Source organism: Raphanus sativus, chromosome 5 (genome assembly GCF_000801105.2).
Source record: "Raphanus sativus cultivar WK10039 chromosome 5, ASM80110v3, whole genome shotgun sequence".
Classification (NCBI taxonomy): Eukaryota; Viridiplantae; Streptophyta; class Magnoliopsida; order Brassicales; family Brassicaceae; genus Raphanus; species Raphanus sativus.
In genome coordinates, this window is record NC_079515.1 from 9032439 (window position 1) to 9054317 (window position 21879).

Sequence of the window (21879 nt, forward strand, 5' to 3'; positions counted from 1 at the left end):
TTATAAGTTAACCATATTATTTATTTTCGGTACTTTTGAGTATTTTTGGGTAAAATATGATAGTTTGGATAAAAGTTTACCCAAAAAACTGTATAGAATGGATATTTTTGGTTACTTTTGGTTACTTTTGAGTAATTTGGATACAAAAATTTGAACCCAATCGGATACTTTGGTTACTTTGAGTAAAATAACCGAACCCGCTTTAGATACTTTGGTTATCTGGTTATTTTTCAGATTCTTATGCATGAGAACCGAATCCACCCGGACCCAGAAAGATCCGACTCGAATCCGACTCGAAATTTTATAATACTCCAATGGGATTTAATTTCAAAACCCAAAAAACCCTATACTCGAAAGAACCGATCCGTACCCGAATGGTATAACCTCTGATAAATTAATTTTATGTGGTTAATTTTTTAAATAAAAAATTATATACTTTTAATAAAGATTTATAATTTTCAATAAAAAATTCAAATTTTTTTATGAATGCTTAAATTATGTTAAAAAAAGAAAAAACATAATAATTAAGTAATTAATTTTTGTTCTCTACACACAATATTAAGAATGATAAAAAGAAAAGGGCAGTGGGCTGATTTCTTAATCGGTCCAAGAAAGATCTAATATGGCAGTGGGCTGGATAAGAAAAAATGACCCAATATAGATGTATTATTAATATTACTTAATTGTCCTTAATGAAATATGCAATGTTTATTAAGAAATGGGTATTTTTAGTAAAAATCACAATAGGATCCTGCTTTAATAGTATAGATATATGCGGTTTTGCTTCTGGCAGTTGGAAAAGCGGGAAACACAGAGAATCGGTTTCTTTCTTCTTCTCCGACGAATCGCTCTCTTCTCCGGCGACTGCGATTGTGCATTTCTGAAGCGCGGATAGAGATTATAGCTATCGATTATTCTTCCAAGGTATATCGCGTAACATCATCTTTGTGCTTCTTTCTCCTTGAAAATCGATTGGGTTGAACGATCGAACATTTATCTTGTTGTGAAGTTTTTTTTGATTCAATCGATTCAAAACCCTAATATCGTGCCCCAAACTCTTCTCTGTTTCAGTGGCCATGGATCCTGCAGCAAATAGTTCTTCCGAAGATAGTTCCTCTGAGTTTGTGGCATCGATCTTTGATTTATGTATTTGTTTATTTTTGATAAGATTCTTTACTTCTTTTCTTTTATTGTTCCTTTCAGGAACAGGCATGTAACTGACACGGTTCGCGAGGCTATACTCACGATCAACGGTGGAAACGGTGTTGACATTGATGGCATTTACGATTTTGTCAAGGTTAATTAATATGATCTGATGAGAGTTAGAGACGCTAGTTAATTAGTTTCGAATTTGATTCAGAAAAGAGTTAAAATTTGATGAGAGTGTGTGAGACGATCATTGACATTCTTGTTGGTTTGATAAAATTTCAGGATAAATTCCCTCTAGCGGAATGTGACAGGAACCTGTTGGAAATCGAGCTCAACGACCGTGCTTATCACAACGAACTAGAGAAGGTAACCCACTTATATTAAAACTTGTTGTTCATTATGATGCTAGAGTTGAGATATGTACATATTATTATTATACATCATTTGTTGGAATGAAAATAAAAAAAAAGATATTGAAAATGCAGGTAGATGATACCCGCTACAAAGTCGTCAACGTTACTTCAGAAAATACACATGAGACAACAGAGACCAAGTCAAAATCAGTTGGAGACTCTGATATTCATAAAGATCCTGCAACTAGTGCCTCTGATTACGCTTTACCCTATGGGTCTGTTGTGATATATTTTGATAAAATCTTATAATTTTTATTATGATTTGATATTCGATATCTTTATTTTATTGTATTTTGACCTGTTCTTTCGCAACTTTTTCAGGGATATGCCTGAGGCCATCGTTACTGAGGCTATATCAACAATGGATTATGGAGTCGGTGTTCATATTGACGAGATTTACCAATATATTGAGGTTAATATATATATATAGATAGGACCATCTCACCATAATTAGTCAAAAAAGAAGAGTTATTTATTTGGATCAGTCCTAAGTCTTGAAAATTATTCTTGTGGTTGATAAATTGCAGAATAGGTACATAATACCGACGGATTACATGAAGATGTTGGAAGACGAGCTGAACAAACGTGTTTCTGAAAATGAACTAGAGAAGGTAAACCTAGTTTGTTCATTTTAAGTAGGAATCTGTTTGTATTGGAACTTGTTTCCTGCGATACGTATATATATATATTTGTTTGATTATTAAAAAAAAAAACTTGCAAATGGTAGGGAGAATACGGCTACAGGATCGTCGTGGATGTTACTTCAGAAAATATGGATGAGTCCCAGTCACAAGCTGTTGCAGTGGATGATCAGAAAGATCCTGCAAAGAGTTCTTCCTCTTCTTCAGATGCCTCTGCTTCCTCTGGGTTTGTGACATTTTGGAATCTTATAATATGTTAAAATTGATCTCTGTATTGTATATTGACAGATTATTTCCACTTTTTACTTTTTTTTCTGTCAGGAATACGCCTCTTTATGACCCCGTTATTGAGGCTATATCAACAATCAATGATGGAAATGGTGTTGATATTGATGGAATTCTCGAGTTTATCCAGGTTAATAGGAAGCTCTCTCTTGTCTCTATAATTATCTGTTTCCATGGTTTTGATCTGAGTTGAGACAATGATTGCACTTGGGTTTGCTTACCATCATCATCATTGCTGCACCTCAGTCAAAACTGTTTTGGTGGTTGATAAATTGCAGGCAAAGTATCGAAGGACTTTTTCGCCAAATTATAGGAAGAACTTGGAAGGAGGGCTGAAAAGACGTGTTTCTCAATGCATACTAGAGAAGGTACCACCTTTGGTTTTGTTTATTTAACAAGTATCTTCTATAGTATTAAAAAAAAAACTTGTTCATAGTGATGCTTGAATCGTATTGTACATTATTTTGTTTGATTAAAAAAGAATTACAAAAACTTGCAAATGCAGGTAGAAACCCACTACAAGATCCTCGATATTACTCCTGAGAAACTAGGTGAGATAAGTGAGGCAGCAGCAAAGGCACTTGCAGTGTCTGATCAGAAAGATTTAGAAGCGAAAGAGGCATCCGAAGCTGCAGATAGGGCCAAAAAGGTGTTAGAAGAAAACGAACTTGTTTTGCAGGTGGCCAGAGAAACACTTGGCCGATGTAATGTCTTCCACCTACCTAACTTAAGCTCTTCATTATCAAATTCATAATCATCATCATTCGCCCTTTTTTGCTTGCAGATACCAGAGGCGACTAGGTTTCCCTGCCCTAAAAGCTCTACATTCTGGTCTGGTTCTTTGATAGTTTGGGTTTTGAGTTGCACATATGTGCTTTCATTGACTAAAACTTTGTCACTTTATGTTTAGCTTTTGAGGTCAAACGTTTCTGGTTGTACGTACATAAATAACGTTTCTAGTACTACTGTTCTTTTGAACGAATCCCTTTCAAGGAAATCAGTTCAACTTGTGCTATACGTACTCATGAGTCATGATACAACGCTTTTACAAACACAAATTTTAATTAAAGTTTGTTTGAATATTTGATCTTAACAAAAAAAAGTTCGGCTATCTAAATATAGCTAAATCAGATTTATATACTTTAATATATTAGCTATTTATAAATTTAACATTCAGAAAATATCCAAAATGTATAAAATATTTTGAAGTTGTATAAATATTTCGAATATAAATAGTCAAAAATAAATATTTAAAATAAGTAAATAATAATTCAAATATCAAAAATATTTAAAATATATGTTGATTTACCATCCAAATATTCAAATCAAACCAATTTCTATTTTTAAGTTAAGTTTTGGTATTTTGACATAAATTATTCAAAACTATATGATATTTATTATTCTAATTTTTAGATTTTGAGAAATTTTAAAGTATATATAAATTTTAAATTTTCAAAAATCATTTAAATGGGTTATCCGAATTTTTATAATAATTTTTTTTAATTTTGATATTTACCAAAGGTCTGATTTTTTATTAAGAAAAGCTCTGTTCTTTCTTTTTTTTTTTTGGAAAGCCGTGTTCTCTAGTGTGTATGTTCTTCATGGTTGATTTGAGTGGCAATGAATGTGGGAAACAGTAGATAAAAGGGATAGCTTTTCTTCTTCTAATTTAGATCCACTCTCTTCTTTGTGAATAATGATGACTGCTTGCGTGGAGAATCTCATTGTTTCGAAACCATACTTATTAGACCCTTCCTTGTACCTCAAGGCTCTCAAATTATGCAGCCACCAAAGCCTCAAGAAACAGTTTGTGTTGATCCACGGGAACTCCGTGACAAACGGGTTCATCTCGAATCTTCAGTTGAACAACAGTCTGGTCAACTTGTACGCAAGACACGGAGATCTGAGACACGCGCGTAAACTGTTCGATAGAATGCCCGAAAGAGATGTTGGCTCTTGGACAGCTTTGATCTCGGGATATTCTCGATGTGGGTATCACCGGAGCGCGTTGCTGTTGTTCAAAGAGATGCGCGTGGAGCCTGTTAGGGCTAATGACTTCACCTACGGGAGTGTTTTGAAGTCGTGCAAAGATTCGGGGTGTCTGAAAGAAGGGATGCAGATACATTGTTGTGTGGAGAAAGGGAGATTTGCAGGGAACTTGGTTGTGAGGAGTGCGTTGCTTTGTCTTTATGCTAAGTGTGGTAAGATGGAGGATGCTCGTCTTCTGTTTGAGTCGATGGAAGTAAGAGACTTGGTTTCTTGGAACATAATGATCGATGGGTACACTGCAGATACTTCGTTTGGTCTGTTTCAGTTGATGCTCGCAGAAGGTAATCTATACTCTCTGTCTTTTCTTAATACACGATCAAGTGACTCAATTTGGTTAGATAGCTTCTTCTCCTGTGTTCTGTGTCAGGGAAGAAGCCAGATTGCTATACTTTTGGGAGCCTCTTGAGAGCTTCTACTGAAGTTAACTGTCTCGAAATGGTCAGTGTATTACACGGTTTTGCGGTCAAGCTTGGCTTCGGGAGATCAAATGTTGCTCTTGTTAGGTCTCTGGTCGTTGCGTATGCCAAGTGTGGTAGCCTAGCCAATGCTTTGAAACTGTACGAGGGCACGATGAAAGGAGACTTGATATCTTGCACTGCTATAATTACAGGTCTTGCACAGCAGAACAACTTCACAAGTGGTGCTTTTGATATCTTCAGAGAGATGATACTGATGAAAACTAAGATGGACGAAGTTGTAGCATCCTCAATGCTTAAAATATGCACCACCATTGCTTCAATATCCATTGGAAGGCAGATCCATTGTTTCGCCTTAAAATCCTCCCAAATCAGATTCGACGTTGCTTTGCGCAACTCTCTGATAGATATGTATGCAAAGTCTGGGGACATTGAGGATGCAGTCCTTGCTTTCGAAGAGATGGAAGAGAAAGATGTGAGATCATGGACCTCTTTGATTTCAGGTTATGGAAGACATGGGGATATAGAGAAAGCAATTGATCTTTACAACAGAATGGAGCATGAAGGGATCAAACCGAATGACGTCACGTTTCTTGCTCTCCTCTCTGCTTGTAGCCACACAGGAGAAACCGAGATTGGGTGGAAGGTTTTCAACACAATGATCAACAAGTACGGTATCAAAGTTCGAGAAGAGCACTTATCTTGCATGGTGGATATGCTTGCACGCGGTGGAAACTTGGAAGATGCTTATGAACTGATAAGAAATAAAAAGGGCATTACAAGTCTTAGCTCATCAACATGGGGAGCTTTTCTTGATGCGTGCAGGCGACATGAGAATGTGCAACTCAGTCAAGTAGCAGCAGCGCAGCTTCTGAGTATGGAACCGAGGAAACCAGTCAATTATATTAATCTGGCAAGTGTATATGCAGCTACTGAAGATTGGGACAATGCTTTGAAGACTAGAAAACTTATGAAAGAGACTAGCTCTTGCAAGAAGGCTCCTGGATATAGCATTGTGTATTGAGGAAGGCTATATGACAAGAATCTTAGTAAAGGTTTCAAAGACACTAGGTAGTACAAATGTTTTAACACTGAAGTGAAGTTAATGAAGCTATAAATAAGAATGTTAAGGTTTCAGGGAGTAGCAATAAAACTTTGAAAACTTTCCCAAAGTGTAACAATAAAACAATGGATAGTTTTTTTTTTGAACCGGTGGTAATGAATCAGCATGGACCATAGCTGAAAGAAAACTCTCTAGCACTATGTGCTAAGATAGATAGTCTGCTTTGTAACAATGTATGTATAATATAAGACTCCTAATCCATCAGTTCCTATAAAGACTCTGCTACTTCGGTAACCGCGTCCCAGCGCCATATTGTTCCGTCCTCGGAGGCAGCAAGAATTGTGCTACAATGCCATGGAAAGAAACAGAGTGTGTAAGGAATCAAATGCTTTGCATTTTTGTGTGGAGTTGGAGTAACTACTGGTTCATAAAATAATGAAGTTTTTCAATGCATTAGTGAGAGAGAAGATGAATATACTTTCCATTAGTGGACATAGCGGTTTGCCTGATCACAGATTTTGATAGACTGTGTGATAGCCTACACAGCAACAGAGAATCATGTGAAGAATGAAACAAAGACACAGAAGTGAAGCTTATTTTATTTGTATCTAAAGATCCGAAAGTAACTTACAGTGTGACCAAAACAGGAGGGAAACTCTTTAAATCCCAGACATAAATCTTGCCTTTCTGATTCCCTGATGACCAATGAACCAACCAACCAACCAAAAATGTTTCACAAAATTCACAAGTGAAGTTTCAAGTATAGTTTTAATAATGTATAGAGATATAGCTTTACCAATTGAAAGATAATTCAAAGAGAGGTCGCAAGAAAACTTAATAAACCAGAGACTACAATTTGGAATAGGGTATCTAAGTAGAACATCTGAAGTACCCTGCAAATAAAAACAACAACAACACAAAGAACATTTTTAATTAACTGAATCACTTTGTTGTGTATAGGGGTAGAAATGAGATCCTAACCTCTCCAGGAGAATTCTCTTTCAGTATTGGTTCCCACAACAGGATCTCATCCTCCACACTCTGAAATTCAGATATATACATAAGAAGACAAGAGTAACCTTTCGGTTTTTAGCTTATTCCACCAAATGAAACATGATCTTATCCATCATTAACTCACTAACTAACCTTTGAAAGAATATAATCACCACACCAACGGTTACAATCAACATAATTTGTATGAACTGAAGCTGTAAATACCTACACATTGAAGTAGTAATGTTCCATCAAGATGTGTATGTCACTCAGTTGTTACAAGGACGAAGCAAAAATAAAAATACTTACAGGGAATTGTACAAATTTCGTTGGGAATTTTGATGGATCATCATTCCATGTGTCTGACTTATCGACGTATGTCCAAAACTCTGAAGGCAGCCAAAGAAAGAATAATAGAGAGAGAGAGAGATCATACAAACTCTGAGAGAAAGGAAGTTCTATTTGGTTCTACTCGTACCTTTCATTGACCATATCTTAATAGTGGAGTCCATTCCACAACTAACAAAACGGTGAATATCATGGGGATGAAAGTCCTACAAATTTGAAAATAAGATAAGATGTCTTTATATATATATATCAAGTGTCAGAAAACTGATCAGATGATTTTTTTCTTTCACATCCACTGTGTTTAAAAAGTTCATATTGGCTTACCACGCTTACAACTTCGTATCTGTGACCTCCAGTTCCAGCAAATATCAGAATACAAATCCCAGTTTCAACATTCCACAATCGAACAGATTCATCCTGATCCAATATCAAGAAGGAAAAAAAGCTCTTAATCCTCAACCAAATAAATGAAAAATCAGGACATTATGGAGAGAAGTGACAACATACCTTGCTAGCAGAAAGCACAAGTTGAGGTTTCATATGGTGTGTCTTGATTTCATTCACTGAATCCCCGTGGCCCACAAGAGTCTGCGTATGTGAGAGAGAACACAGATTACACAAGAAAGAAATTGAACCACTTGCTAGTAGAGGATACATACAGCATCCTTGTTCATGTCAGTCAAAAAGATAAATACCTTATGAATCATTTGATCATTGACGTTAATGACTCGAATCATGCCTTTCACTCCCCCAGCCGCAACAAAAGGGTTCCCTTCAACTCCACACGCCCAGCTTATAGTGTAAAATGACTCCTCCTTCTGATCAACAAAGCACATAGCATCAATGAAACTTTTCTGCTTTTTTTTTTAAATTTCATGGAAACTATATAATATGTATTAACTTCCTTACATCTTCATCGGTGTAGGATTGCAATAAAGATATGCCACCATCTTCAAGACACTTGTACAGATTAATCTACATAATAAACCCAATGGCAGTAATGCATGACATTCATGACTCGGCTCAGTAATCCAGTAAAAGGTTAAATGAAGAAACCAAGATAAAGCTATCAAGTTTATTATATGATTATCAAGTCACTCCAGCTAGTGTTCAATTAGAAAAAATCCATAAACTTTCACCAAAAACCTTAAGCTACCTTTTGAAAAGGAACCCATCAAGCAAAGTCTCAATTTTTTTCGGACAACATCTCAGGACAGCAATCATAAACCCAAAATCAGACAGAAAAAAAAAGATACTTTTTCACAGACCCAGAACTTGAAAACCTTAAACGGAGATTCGAAAAAGAAGAGATATTTTTTTTACCCCATTGCCACCAGCGGAGACGAAGTAATTGAAGAAACGAGCATCGATGAAGTTGAAAACAACAGAGTACAAAGGTTTCTTCCCTTCCTGAACCCTGTTGGTCAGTTTGTACGATTTTTTGTTGGATGGCATCAAAGACCCGACAATTGATTCGTTCCCTAAACCTATCTTCGACATCTCAAATCTCTTCTCTCTCTCTCTATCTCTCTCTCTCGGACACTGGTCCTGTACCAGTCTCATGCAAATAACAATTCTTTCGTACGTTTCGACAATTACGGTTTTTTTTTCTTTTTGTCAACTGATATTTTATAAGCAAAAGAAATAATTTAATAATTAACTTTTTGGATTATATAGTAAAAGATCTAGAGAAATATCATAGAATTGTACTACCATTTTTTTATTATCAAATAGCTGTTAAAAATCTAAAAGATCAAAATATGTTTCACTAAAAAGGTAAATGACAACTATATAAATATTCTATAAATATATTTATATATAAAATAAATAAATATTCATATAAATAATTTTTTAAAAATTAGAAATTTTAGTTTTTATTTTTAAGTTTAAAAAAAATTTCCATCAGTTCCTACAAACATTTTTTATATGTGCTAGATAGGTAGATAAGTCCGCTTTTGTGACAATGCATATCTCAAGACTCATAATCCATCGATTTCTACAAAGCTTATTGATAAGAACTTGTGATTTAAGAGATGATAATGCTTCTATTGATTCGAAACAAGGATTACAAAGAAAGCCTTCCACACGAGAGACTCTTGTCTCTTTACAACCACTTGATCAAATCATTTATATCTTTCCCCTAGACTTTTGCTATAGACTAATTAAATACTCACAGCACCAGCTGACAGTTATCCCAGATCCTCTGACCTGCCTCTTATCATTATTCCTTATTCCTTATGTACTTCTAGAAGGTAGCCAGCACATCTTCTTCTAGAACATCTTCACTCTATTACTTTAGTTTGGCCTTCCCTTTCTCCTTCAAAGGTGGGCGCTGAGCCTCTACCGAATCAGCTTGCTCCTTGTTAATAGCGTCCCAACGCCATATAGTCCCGTCCTCGGAGGCAGCAAGAATTGTGCTACATTGCCATGGAAAGAAACAAGAGTGTGTCAGAAATCAAATGCTTTGAATTTTTGTTTGGAGTAACTACTGATTCCCAAAATAATAAAGTTTTTTCAATGCATTCTTGAGAGAGAATATGAATATACTTTCCATCAGTGGACATAGCTGTTTGCCTGATCACAGACTTTGATTTATCGTGTGCTAACCTATATAGCAACAGAGACTCATGTCAGGAAATCATTTATAATTAAAGGTTAAAAATTGTGTGTGGATCCGAAAGTAACTTACACTGTAATCAAAACAGGAGGGCAACTCTTTAAATCCCAGACATAAATCTTGCCTTCCTGATTCCCTGATGACCAACCAACCAACCAACCAACCAAGAATGTTTCACAAAATTCACAAGGGAAGTTTCAAGTAAAGATTAGTGTATATATTATAAGCTTTCTGATCATCACCTATTGAAAGATAATTGAGAAAGAGGTCGCAAGAAAACTTGATAAACCAGTGATCACAATTTGGAATAGGGTATCTAAGTAGAACATCTGAAGTACCCTGCAAATAACAACGACACAAATAATTTTAATATGCATTCTATTTAATTAACTGAATGACTCTGTTGTGTATGGCGTAGAAATGAGATCCTAACCTCTTCCGGAGAATTCTCTTTAATTTGTGGTTCCCACAACAGGATCTCATCACTCTGAAATCATATATAGAGATAGAACACAAGATTAACCTTTTCTTTTTCTTTTTAAGCTTATTCCACCAAATGAAATATGATTGTAATCCATTATTGACTCTTCGACTAACCTTCGAAAGAATACAATCACCCAACCAACGGTTACAATCAACAAAATCTGTATGAACCGAAGCTGTAAATATCTACACATAGAAGTAATGTTCCATCAAGGCATGTATGTCACTCGTTGTTACAAGACGAAGAAACATAAAAATACTTACAGGGAATTGTACAAATTTTGTTGGGAACTTTGATGGATCATCCTTCCATGTGAATGACTCGTCGACATATGTCCAAAACTCTGAAGGCAGCCAAAGAAAGAATAACAGAGAGATCATACAAACTGAAAGAGAAAGGAAGTTCCTTTCTTAAGTGTGCTCGGTTTTAACTCGTACCTTTCATTGACCATATCTTGATAGTGGTGTCCATACCACAACTAACAAAACGGTGCATATCAGAGGGATGAAAATCCTACAAATTACGAGATAAGATGGTTATACTTGAAATGTCTTTATATATATTATAAGTGAAAAAACCATATTGGCTTACCACACTTATAACTTCGTTTCGATGACCTCCACTTCCAGCAAATATCAGAATACAAATCCCAGTTTCAACATTCCACAATCGAACAGATTCATCCTGATCCAATCAAAACGTAAGAGCTATTAATCCTCAACCCAAATAAGTACATTATAGAGATAAGAGACAGATGATACCTTGCTAGCAGAAAGCACAAGTTGAGGTTTCAGAGGTTGTGTCCTGATTTCGTTTACTAAATCTCCGTGGCCCACAAGGCTCTGCATATGTGAGAGCACAAATTATACAACATAAAACATCCAATAAGCACTTCATGTCGTCCTAAAGCTATTAATTATATACGCAATGAATACCTTATGAATCTTTTCATTGTTTACGTCAATGACTCGGATTATGCCTTTCTCTCCTCCAGCCACAACAAATAGGTTCCCTTTAACGCCACACGCCCAGCTTACAGTGTTAAATGACTCCTCCTTCTGATATCCAGAGCACATAAGACATATATATAGCCTAAAAGAAACTTTATTTAATGGAAAACTATATAATATGTAGACTTGCTTACATCTTCATCAGTGAAGGCGGACAATAAAGATATGCTTCCATCTTCAAGACAATTGTACAGATTAATCTACATAATAAGACATAAACCAGTCACTCTCGAACGAGTGTTTAAATCAGACAGGAAAAAAATGTTACTTTCACAGACCAAGAACTTAAAAACATTAAGGATTCGAAAAAGACTAGATCTTTTTACCCCATTTCCACCAGCGGAGACGAAACAAGTGAAGAAACGAGCATCGATGAAGTTGAAAGCGACAGAGTACAAGGGTGTCTTCCCTTCTTGAATCCTGTTGGTCAGTTTGTAAGATTTCTTGTTGGATGGAATCAAAGACCCAACAAGTGATTCGTTTCCTAAAGTTATCTTCGGCATTTCAAATCTCTTCTCTGTGACTCTGTCTCTCTATCTCTCTCGGACAATGCTCTTGTTTTATAGCCATGCAAGTCTCATGCAACAACAAGTCTTTGTACGTCTGTGCAACAACCAGTCCTTGAAAGATAATCTTGTTAACAAGTCTCATTCATGCAACAACCAGTCTTTGTACGTTTGTGCAACAACCAGTCCTTGAAAGATAATCTTGTTAACAAGTCTTTCCATTCACACATAGTACTAGTTGAAATGGAAATTGGTGAAATGATCCACATTTCTGAATATTAATTAAGCTGCAATGCAGTTGACACTCCTATATGGCGAAGGGGTCCTCTTGGTCCCAAGGTAACGTCATTAATTAATCAGGTTTGAATATTAATTACGCTGTTTTTTACGCTGCTTGAACATACAATATAAATGATTGAAATCAATTGAATTGGTAAACGTGTTTCAGACTTTATGCAGTGCTGTGGGATAAAGTTCAGGAAAGAAGAAGAAAGAAGATCAAAAATTAATTAGTGATTGATTGATTGTTGTATTTGATCACTAATAAATGAAAAGAGACAATGACTGTTAGCCAAATGATATCAATGCCTCTGAAAAAGTTTTGTGAATTTGCAGTTTTTATTTTTATGAGAAATAATGTTCCATTAACCACTTCAACAACAAAATTATTATATTTAAACTCTATTTACCAAATGATGTTAATGGCATCAATATTATTAAAAGGGAATAGTCCTAAAAAATCTACCTATAAAAGTTGTTTGGCCTATTTATTATTATTTATTATTATTTTGGTCCTACAATTAATTCAAACATAATGTTACTGATTATTTTGATGACTATGGAATATTCACTAAAAGTTATCTCACTAAAAGCGGAAAAACCTGTTACAAAATGGTTTAACCGTGTAACATTTTTTGGCTAATTTTAATGTGTGACATTACCAAATACATGTGCACAACACACGTTAGTATAACATATTTCCATTTTACAATCTGAGGGTGTAGAACAACACTAAAACAATTTCACTTGAAAAAATGAAATTTCATCTATATAAATAGTTATATTATAATAATATAACTAAGATTATCAAAATCTCATTTTTAATTTCAGAACTCACAAATGTTACTTATAACCATTACAAAACCTATAAGTTAAAATACATCAAAAATACAACGTATTTACCTTATATGAAAAATTAAATAATTTATTTAAAAGTATATGAAAAGGTTAATCAGATTTTTTGAAAAGTATATGAAAAGTTTAATCAGATTTTTTTAAAAATATATTAAAGTTTAATCAGATTTTTTAAAAAATATTATAATATTTTTGGGGTTTACGAATCAACCGATGTTGGTTCACTGGTTTTAGATTTTATTGGATTTTTAACTAATTTTTTTCGCTAAATCGAAATAAGATTATATACGGTTATCAGGTTCACTGATTCGACCATGGATCTAGTAGGTATGAAAACACTGTTTATATTTCAATCCGTCTATAAACTACATATGTACCCAACTAAAAGAAGTTAAATAATTTGTAAAACTACAATGCTTTCTTCACCCCAATTAAAATGTAGATGCATTATTACTCATCTACATTTGGATTCAGTTTGGGTATTTTTTTTTGGTGTTGTGGTTCTACAAATTTAAGAACTCTTCAGTTATTTGAAAGGTTTGGTTCGGTTTCAATCGAATTATTTTGGTTTCTGATTTTCTTCGGGGAGCGGAGTTATGGAACCAATTAATATCCAAAATAAATTTGGATCCAATTTAATTCCAGTTCAATCATGGTTTTGGTAATTTTGGATTTACAAGAAAAAATATCGGATATTTCGGATTTTTCAATTTAAATATCAGGTAATTCAGGTTGTTTGGACAAAAGTATCGAATAATTCAAATATCTTTTAATATTTGGGATAGAAAATCAGGTAATTTGGTTTTTGGGTAATTCTATCTGTAAATAATATTTTTAGATATTTGGCTATTTAGAAATTAAAAAGAATTAATATTTATAGGTATAATTTTCTATCCAAAACTTGGGTACATTTGGTTATTGTTTGGTCTTAGAGATATTAGATCCACTCGGTTATATATGAAACTCGGTTTACTTTTGGTTTTGGTTTTTTGTATGGTATGGTTCGGTTCGTTGATCATGGATAAATGTGCCCGAATTTATATTATATCCAAAAGTTTATATATAAAAATATTTAAATCCAAAAATAAACCCGCGCTTGTCAATACTATTAAAAGGAATTTTTTTTTTAATAAATCTACTTAAAAAGTTGTTTGGACCCTGTCATTATTAACTTAACCTTTATTACACATAACAAATCATTTTTATCTATTACACTATTTAAATAACTATGGAAATATAATGTATATCTTCAAACTACGGGATCATGCCGTTATGATTTTAGATCTGTTCGTATTTATTAGATTTATTACTTTGGTCATACAATTATTATATTAGATTTATTACATTGGGTACATACAATTATTAATAGAGTTGTATATATGTTTTTGCTCTCTTGACCTAACATGTCATGGAGCATTTACCCTCTACCAAATTATATATACTTTGTCTCATTTTAAATAAGATAATGTGTTATAGTATAAGATTGTTATATACGTGTTTTAATTTCTGGTATTTTCATATGAATCGTATATAATGTTTTCAACATATATAAATAGTATACAATTCTTCTAACACATCAAGATGTATGTATGGATTTCTTTTAGATTATACACAAAAGTATAAATGTTCTTTAATAAAATCTATAATTGTGTATTGACTTTTAGTTATAATTAAAATAGACAACCTATAACTTCTTAAATATGTACATACATTTGGGATTTAATAAAATGCATACAAAAAGTGTAGCTTTATAAACTGCATACAAAAAATAACGAGAGAGTAGGTTTGGCCATTCAGGTTTTCGGGCCAGATACGAATTGGTTTCTTTCGGATCTTGGTTCATCGAGTTATAAATATTTATTTGGACATAATTAGGTATTTCAAAATTTTTTGTTCGTGTTCAGGTCTGTTTTTCTTGGACAGTTTTGGTCTATAATTTATATACATGTAAAATACCTATAATTTTTGGATACGTAAAAATTCCGCTTTGGTTTTGGGTGTTAAGAACCCATAAAGAATTTAAATACCCGAAAACCGCAAAAAATACTGGAACACAGTCCGAAACCCAAACAAATATCCAAAATATTCAAATACCCAAAATACTCCAAATTTAACATGACTCTGACTGGAGAAATCAAAAAGTTCCCAATTTTTTCTCGAGTACCTGAAATATTTTTTTAAAAAATTGAAATTTTACCCGAAACCAAAAAATATAATCAAAAACAAGAACCCAAAACTTAAAAAGTATTTGTAATCCCGAAAACATATTTGAGATACCCAGAAAACCTAACATACACAAAAAAATCAGATACTTTGGATATTCAATCAGGTCTCGAGAAGGACATGGATTCTAACGGAGACCCGCAGGTCCAAAAAATAATCTAACATGTACTTTACCTTAGACTCATACCCAAATCATACAAAATATATTGATCGCTTTCAAATTTTTTTAAAAATATAATATATTTCCGGGTGGATCTCGGTTTGGTTTCCCGGGTTTAGTAAAATCTACATGTCTAAGAAACTATTACATAAGAGTGTACATACAAAATATTAAATAAACTAATTCATAAAATATTACATAATTTTAAACAAAATGTTGTCTTTGATATTACGACAGTTCTAAAATAATAATTCACAAACGTTGTTTACAAACCCAAAAAGAAACAAATCTCCGCTTTCGAAGCGCGGATAAAAATCTAGTAAATTTTTTAAAACAAAAAAATACCATCTTGACTTTTTCTTATTATTTAAAGAATACAAAATCATATACAAACATTTGCAAAATAATTATATTAAAAATATCATTTATTTTAAAATAGCTTTGGTATTCAATTGGATGAATGGAAACCAAGTGAAGAGAATTAATCAGGGGTTGTTAAAAGTGTTAAAAATATCAAAAGATATTCAGTTCTTTAAAATTCTAACTCGCTTGTATTTAAATTCTTTAAAATGCTTACCATCAAATTCAACATATATACACTTACATGAAAAATCATTTATATAGTGGATAAAGAAATTAAAAAGGTTGCACCAAGTTTTAGCAAAAAAAAAATCAAAAAGAAAAAGAAAAGGTATTACTTTGAACAATCATTTTTTACATTTTCAATGCATTCTAGAGAAAAAAAAATATTTCAAAATGATCTATTTTTACATTTTCAATATATATTTTATTAACTAATTGCAAACTTTCAAAAAATTAATTGCACTTATTAAATTTTTATTGGCTTAAAATTATGGAAAAAATAATCATAAAAATTTATGCAAATTTATGTTTTATTAAAATGTATAAAAAATCTAAAATATGTAACATTTTGAAATAGAGGGAGTATTCAAGAATACCTTATATGAAACAATCATATATTCTCTTTTATTTTCTTTTTGTTTGGTGTGCTCGCGTGCTCAGTCGCTGGTCAATTGGAGAAACTGACCCCATTACCAAACGAGCCACTTGCAACAAACACGTTTGCTTTCTAGTACAATATCGGGAAGTATTTAGTACCATCTTCTCCTAATAACAAGTAATCCAATCTTATATCAGTAGTAATTATTTTTTTCCTTTTATTTTGGAGTTTTGTGTGTGCTCGTGTTCCGTGGTCGGTGATGTTCCACTACCAACGAGCCCACTTGCAACAAACACATTCAGTAACTACTATCATTGTAAAAAATGATTAATCAACCAATGCCAAACTTCAAAGTGGTTTAAGAGCTTGAAAAAGATTTTCCACAGCGGATGGTTATTCCAAATTTGTTTTTTTCAATCTATATATACTATTATTTGAGAAGTAAATTTGCTTATGTCATTCTCTCCATAATTTTAGTTAATTTTGCTTATTTGTCATATTCTGTATAAATAATTTTAGTATTTTAGTTGATAATTTGTCATTATCATCTTTAAATAATTTTAATGATTTATCTGATAATTTATTATTATCTCAAAAATAAATAAATTTGCTTATGTATCATGCTCTCCATAATTTTAGCTAATTTGTTTATTTGTATATTTTCGATAATTATTTTTAGTAATTTAGTTGATAATTTGTTATTATTATCTTGAAATAATTTTAGTGATTTATATGATAATTTATTATTATCTCAAAATAATTAATTTAATGATAATGTCAAGTTTATATTTATATCATATTTACTTAAGTAATATTAAAATATTATATAGGTATTTATTTTATATTTGGTTTAGTAATCTTAAACCAATTCAATATATGTATATCACATAATTAGAATGAACATCTATATTTCAAATAAATTTATTAGAACAATCAAAATAATTTCTGAAAGAATTGGTAAAAATTCAAAAATATTTATAGTATTATTTTCAAATTGATTTTTTCGCTCTATGTTATAAACTAGAGCATTTAAAATATTTATTAACATTATTAATAAATAATTATATTGGATTTTTAGTAGATAATTACCCTTAAATTTAAAACAAATTTCATTAGTTTGATAATCATCATTATCTAAAAAGATTCTATATTATGTTATCTAAAAATATTTTACATCATAATAGTTTAAAAAATAAATAAATTCATGTATATATTTTTATGAATATATGAATTTTTAAAGTTTATTTATGTAATAAAATATGTTGTATTAATTTAAACTTTACAAATATATAAAAATTCTGATATTTAATTAATTAGTAAATATTTCAAAAGCATGTTTAATTTATTATAATGGTGTTAAATTGATAATGTAACTATTTATATTTTGTTGGAAAATTATCAAGCCCGCAAATGCGGGCAAAACATCTAGTTATAAAGTGATTAAAAAGAAGGTACTTAACAATACCTTTTATCCTGGAAGTTTTTTTTTTCTTTCTTTCGTTTGGTTTGGTTTCTAGGGTCCTTTCGTAGGAAATGTTTGTGCTCGAACGCTGGTTATTAGGAGTACTGACCCATGCTCCGTTACCAACGAGCCACTTCAACACACACGTTTGCTTTCAAGTAAAATTCTAAGTACCATCTTCTAGCAATAAATTATGTTTCCAACCACATCAAACTGTTTAATTATCACTATATAAGTATATATCGAATAAAAACATAACAACAAATAGTTAAGAGAAACTCCAAATTATATTATATATTATATGAAAATTTACATCATGTTCGTCCCCCAAGTATATGGGGTGTGTAAACTAAAAAGAAGCTGATGATGAGAGAGTTTCACCAGCCAAGACCAAGACACAGTAACAGAGAGTTTCAGAGACTCCCTAACAAACACATTACAAGCGAATAGACAGAGATATAGATCCAGAAAAATATTACATTGTAGAGAGTATGTAAGTAATACCAAAGTTCAAAATAAAGAGAAAATGAAATCTATTCGCCAAGACTTAGAACCATATGGATACATCTTGCTGCTTCTGCTTCTGCTTCTGCATACCATCCATCGTTCCTACTACTCCTGCCATTGACATGTCATCTCTGTAATAAAATGACGCCATATCGAACGGTGGAGAATCAAACACAAACTGAACCTGTTGCTGCTACTGTTGTTATGCGCAGCTTCAAAGTTACTGTTGTGTGTAGTCTCGTACATGAACCCATTGTTATTGTTTCCTTGGAAAAACGTTTTGTTACCGAAGTGAAGTTAATGAGGCTATAAATAAGAATCTTTAGGTCTCAGGGAATCGCAATATAAACAGCAATATGCTTATTGCTAGATAGATATTCCGCTTTTGTAACAATGCATATCTTAAGACTCCTAATCCATCAGTTCCTACAAAGACTACTTGGCTTGTGGTAAGTAGATTGTAACGTATTGATAAGAACACTTGTGACTTAAGAGAAGAGAATGTTTCTATTTGATTCAAAACAAGGATTACAAAGAAAGCCTTCCACACGAGAGAGTCTTTCTCTCTTTACAACCACTTGATCAAATCATTGATATCTCTCCCCTTAGACTCTTTACTTATATATAGACCAATTAAATACTCATAGCACCAGCTGGCAGTTATCCCAGATCCTCTGACCTGTCTCTTATCATTATTCCTTATTCCTTATGTACTTCTAGAAAGTAGCCAGCATGCACATCTTCTTCTAGACCATCGGTACGTCCCAACGCCATAAAGTCCCGTCCTCGGAGGCAGCAAGAATTGTGCTACAATGCCATGGAAAGAGACAAGAGTGTGTCAGGAATCAAAATGCTTTGCATTTTTGTTTAGAGTAAATACTGATTCCTAAAATAATGAAAGTTTTTCAATGCATTGGTGAGAGAGAAAATGAATATACTTTCCATCAGTGGACATAGCGGTTTGCTTGATCAAAGACTTTGATTGATAGTGTGATAACCTATATAGCAACAGACAGTCATATCAAGAATACAACAAAGACACCAAAGTGAAGCTTATTCATTTGTATTTAGAGATTAAAAATTGTGTCTAGATCCGGAAGTAACTTACACTGTAACCAAAACAGGAGGACGGCTCTTTAAATCCCAGACATAAATCTTGCCTTTCTCATTCCCTGATGACCAACCAACCAACTAAAAATGTTTCACAAAATTCACAAGAAAAGTTTTAAGTATAGTTTAAATGTATTATAGCTTTACCGATTGAAATATAATTCAAAGAGTGGTCGCAAGAAAACTTAATAGACCAGTCATTACAATGTTCGATACGGTACTTATGTAGAATATTTAAAGAACCCTAACAGCAACACAAAGAAATTTAATCTGTAATTAACTGAATGACTCTGTTTTGTAAAGAGTAGAAATGAGATCCTAACCTCTCCAGGAGAATTATCTTTACGTTGTGGTACCCACAATAGGAACTCATTCGCCTTACTCTGAAACCAAATATATAGAACACAAGATTAACCTTTCGGATTTTAGCTTATCCATTATATATTGACTCCTGGACTAACCTTTGAAAGAATAAAATCATCAAACCAACGGTTACAATTAAGCATAGTTATACGACATGACGCTGTAAATACCTACACATAGAAGTAATGTTACATCAAGACATGTATGTCACTCGTTGTTACAAGACGAAGATGCAGAAAATACTTACAGGGAGCTCTACAAATTTTGTTGGGAACTTTGATGGATCATCTTTCCATGTGAATGACTTCTCGACAGATGTCCAAACCTCTGAAGGCATCCAAAGAATGAGATCATACAAACGAACTACAACTGAAAAAGAGAGAAAGGAATTGAAGTTTCTTTCAAAGGTGCTCGGTTTTAACTCGTACCTTCAATTGACCATATCTTAATAGTGGTGTCCATGCCACAACTAACGAAAATGTACCTATCCCGGGGATTAAACTCCTACAGATTTAAAAGTTATGGTTAATACTTAAAAGCTCTCTATATATCAAGTGACAGAAAACTGAACTGGATGATTGTTTTCTTTCACATCCACTGTGTTTAAAAACCATATTGGCTTACCACACTTAGAACTGGAGCTGTTCCAGCAAATATCAGAATACATACCCCAGTTTCAACATTCCACAATCGAACAAATCCATCCTGATCCAATCAAAACGTAAGAGCTCTTAAATCCTCAACCAAATAAATGAACATTAGTACAAAAACAAAAGCCAAGAGTCATACCATGCTAGCAGAAAGCACAAGGTGAGATGTCATAGGATGTGTCTTAATTTCATTCACTGAATTCTCGTGGCCCACAAGGGTCTGCGTACTTGCGAACAAAGATTACACATGAAAGATATCGAAATCACTTGTCAGTCTAATAAAAGGAAATGCAATAATACTCGAATTATGCCTTTCAATCCTCCAGCCGCAACAAATGGGTTCCCTTCAAGGAGGCCTAGCGCCCAGCTTACAGTGTTAAATGACTCCTCCGTCTGATCACCAAAGCACATTGACATATATAGCATCAATGGAACTTTGCTGCTTTTTTATTTCAATATATATATAAATATATATATATATATATATATATATATATATGTGTGTGACTTTCTTACATCTTCATCAGTGTAGGAGTGCAATGAAGCTATGCCTGCATCTTCGAGACAGTTGTAAATATTAATCTACATAATAATGAGATTCATGACTCAGCTCAGTAAAAGGTTAAAAGAAACCAAGATAGAGCTATCAAGTTTATTAGGTAATGAAGTCACTCGAACAAGCGTTAAAATAGAAAAATCCATACACTTTCACACAATCTCAATAGCAAAAAAAAAAATTAAGCTAACACGGTTCATAATCAAGCTATAAGTATGCACTTTGAAAAGAAACCCATCAAGAAAGTTTTCAATTATATTCAGACAAAAGTGATACGTCAACATCTCAGTACAGCAATCAGAAACCCAAAATCAGACAGGAAAAAAAAGAGATACTTTGCACAGACCCAGAACTTGAAAACCTTAAACGGAGATTTCGAAAAAGAAGAGATCTGTTTTACCCCATTTCCACCAGCGGTGACAAAGAAATTGTAAAAACGAGGATCAATGAAGTTAAAAACAACAGAACACAAAGGTTTCTTCCCTTCATGAATCCTCTTGGTCACTTTGTAAGTTATCTTCGACATTTCAAATCTCTTTTGTCTCTCTCTCTCGGACATTGCTCTGGTTTTATTTTTTTGAATATATGTTAAATTTATTCAAAAGAAAAACTACTTTTTTACAACAAGTGCAAACTGTTTTTTGAAAAAGCTATAACTTAATTGTAATCCAAGTCTCTTATCTTGTGGCAAGCCACAAAGTTAAAGCTCCTGTGTACTTCTCTTCCATTTTCCTCAGTAAGAGGCATCTGTTTTTTATTTCTCTGTCTATCATCTTCAC

At 32.9% G+C, this 21879-nt stretch overlaps 5 protein-coding genes and 1 long non-coding RNA gene across 6 annotated transcripts; 2 read left to right on the forward strand and 4 right to left on the reverse strand.

Annotated features, from left to right (window-relative positions):
- Positions 1-780: 780 nt before the first annotated feature.
- Positions 781-3503, forward strand: LOC108860462 (uncharacterized). Its single transcript, XM_018634339.2, has 12 exons — positions 781-924; positions 1072-1120; positions 1204-1297; positions 1432-1515; positions 1635-1777; positions 1884-1974; positions 2090-2173; positions 2290-2429; positions 2525-2618; positions 2767-2856; positions 2994-3192; positions 3273-3503. Exons 2-12 carry the CDS (start codon positions 1077-1079, stop codon positions 3287-3289), a joined length of 1080 nt encoding a protein of 359 aa, XP_018489841.2. The 5' UTR covers positions 781-924; positions 1072-1076; the 3' UTR covers positions 3290-3503.
- A 563-nt stretch (positions 3504-4066) lies between these two features.
- Positions 4067-6087, forward strand: LOC108857677 (pentatricopeptide repeat-containing protein At3g20730). Its single transcript, XM_018631688.2, has 2 exons — positions 4067-4818; positions 4905-6087. Exons 1-2 carry the CDS (start codon positions 4185-4187, stop codon positions 5975-5977), a joined length of 1707 nt encoding a protein of 568 aa, XP_018487190.1. The 5' UTR covers positions 4067-4184; the 3' UTR covers positions 5978-6087.
- On the reverse strand, positions 6086-8967 carry LOC108857678 (polycomb group protein FERTILIZATION-INDEPENDENT ENDOSPERM). Its single transcript, XM_018631690.2, has 13 exons — positions 8681-8967; positions 8267-8332; positions 8053-8175; positions 7865-7945; positions 7682-7774; positions 7488-7563; positions 7319-7398; positions 7163-7234; positions 6998-7057; positions 6813-6909; positions 6648-6711; positions 6495-6554; positions 6086-6360 (listed from the first exon to the last, which is right to left on the reverse strand). Exons 1-13 carry the CDS (start codon positions 8918-8920, stop codon positions 6285-6287), a joined length of 1188 nt encoding a protein of 395 aa, XP_018487192.1. The 5' UTR covers positions 8921-8967; the 3' UTR covers positions 6086-6284.
- A 415-nt stretch (positions 8968-9382) lies between these two features.
- Positions 9383-12015, reverse strand: LOC108859998 (polycomb group protein FERTILIZATION-INDEPENDENT ENDOSPERM). The gene is made up of 13 exons (XM_018633907.2): positions 11795-12015; positions 11603-11668; positions 11394-11516; positions 11220-11300; positions 11050-11142; positions 10896-10971; positions 10722-10801; positions 10572-10643; positions 10408-10461; positions 10217-10313; positions 10047-10110; positions 9905-9964; positions 9383-9774 (listed from the first exon to the last, which is right to left on the reverse strand). Exons 1-13 carry the CDS (start codon positions 11969-11971, stop codon positions 9648-9650), a joined length of 1170 nt encoding a protein of 389 aa, XP_018489409.1. The 5' UTR covers positions 11972-12015; the 3' UTR covers positions 9383-9647.
- A 6901-nt stretch (positions 12016-18916) lies between these two features.
- On the reverse strand, positions 18917-19530 carry LOC130512809 (uncharacterized). The gene is made up of 2 exons (XR_008946415.1): positions 19360-19530; positions 18917-19228 (listed from the first exon to the last, which is right to left on the reverse strand). It is a non-coding gene; the product is annotated as an uncharacterized LOC130512809 (long non-coding RNA).
- A 27-nt stretch (positions 19531-19557) lies between these two features.
- LOC130494827 (polycomb group protein FERTILIZATION-INDEPENDENT ENDOSPERM-like) lies at positions 19558-21626 on the reverse strand. The gene is made up of 10 exons (XM_056985630.1): positions 21447-21626; positions 21061-21126; positions 20845-20937; positions 20684-20764; positions 20519-20599; positions 20323-20398; positions 20142-20221; positions 19993-20064; positions 19855-19914; positions 19558-19593 (listed from the first exon to the last, which is right to left on the reverse strand). Exons 1-10 carry the CDS (start codon positions 21624-21626, stop codon positions 19558-19560), a joined length of 825 nt encoding a protein of 274 aa, XP_056841610.1.
- Between the last annotated feature and the right edge of the window lie 253 nt (positions 21627-21879).

Coding starts and splice junctions, on each gene's coding strand:
- LOC108859998 (XM_018633907.2), bottom strand. CDS start 11,971: ATGCCGAAGATAACTTTAGGAAACGAATCACTTGTTGGGTCTTTGATT. Junction 11,143..11,219: donor TTGTGCTTTCTGCTAGCAAG/GTATCATCTGTC, acceptor TGATTGGATCAG/GATGAATCTGTTCGATTGTG. Junction 10,111..10,216: donor TCTCAATTATCTTTCAATAG/GTGATGATCAGA, acceptor GTTGGTCATCAG/GGAATCAGGAAGGCAAGATT.
- LOC108857677 (XM_018631688.2), top strand. CDS start 4,185: ATGATGACTGCTTGCGTGGAGAATCTCATTGTTTCGAAACCATACTTA. Junction 4,819..4,904: donor TCAGTTGATGCTCGCAGAAG/GTAATCTATACT, acceptor GTTCTGTGTCAG/GGAAGAAGCCAGATTGCTAT.
- LOC108857678 (XM_018631690.2), bottom strand. CDS start 8,920: ATGAGACTGGTACAGGACCAGTGTCCGAGAGAGAGAGATAGAGAGAGA. Junction 7,564..7,681: donor GATACGAAGTTGTAAGCGTG/GTAAGCCAATAT, acceptor TCAAATTTGTAG/GACTTTCATCCCCATGATAT. Junction 7,235..7,318: donor CGAAATTTGTACAATTCCCT/GTAAGTATTTTT, acceptor TTCAATGTGTAG/GTATTTACAGCTTCAGTTCA.
- LOC130494827 (XM_056985630.1), bottom strand. CDS start 21,626: ATGTCGAAGATAACTTACAAAGTGACCAAGAGGATTCATGAAGGGAAG. Junction 21,127..21,446: donor TTAAGGTTTTCAAGTTCTGG/GTCTGTGCAAAG, acceptor ATTATTATGTAG/ATTAATATTTACAACTGTCT. Junction 20,938..21,060: donor ACTCCTACACTGATGAAGAT/GTAAGAAAGTCA, acceptor TTTGGTGATCAG/ACGGAGGAGTCATTTAACAC.
- LOC108860462 (XM_018634339.2), top strand. CDS start 1,077: ATGGATCCTGCAGCAAATAGTTCTTCCGAAGATAGTTCCTCTGA. Junction 1,298..1,431: donor GCATTTACGATTTTGTCAAG/GTTAATTAATAT, acceptor ATAAAATTTCAG/GATAAATTCCCTCTAGCGGA. Junction 2,174..2,289: donor CTGAAAATGAACTAGAGAAG/GTAAACCTAGTT, acceptor TGCAAATGGTAG/GGAGAATACGGCTACAGGAT.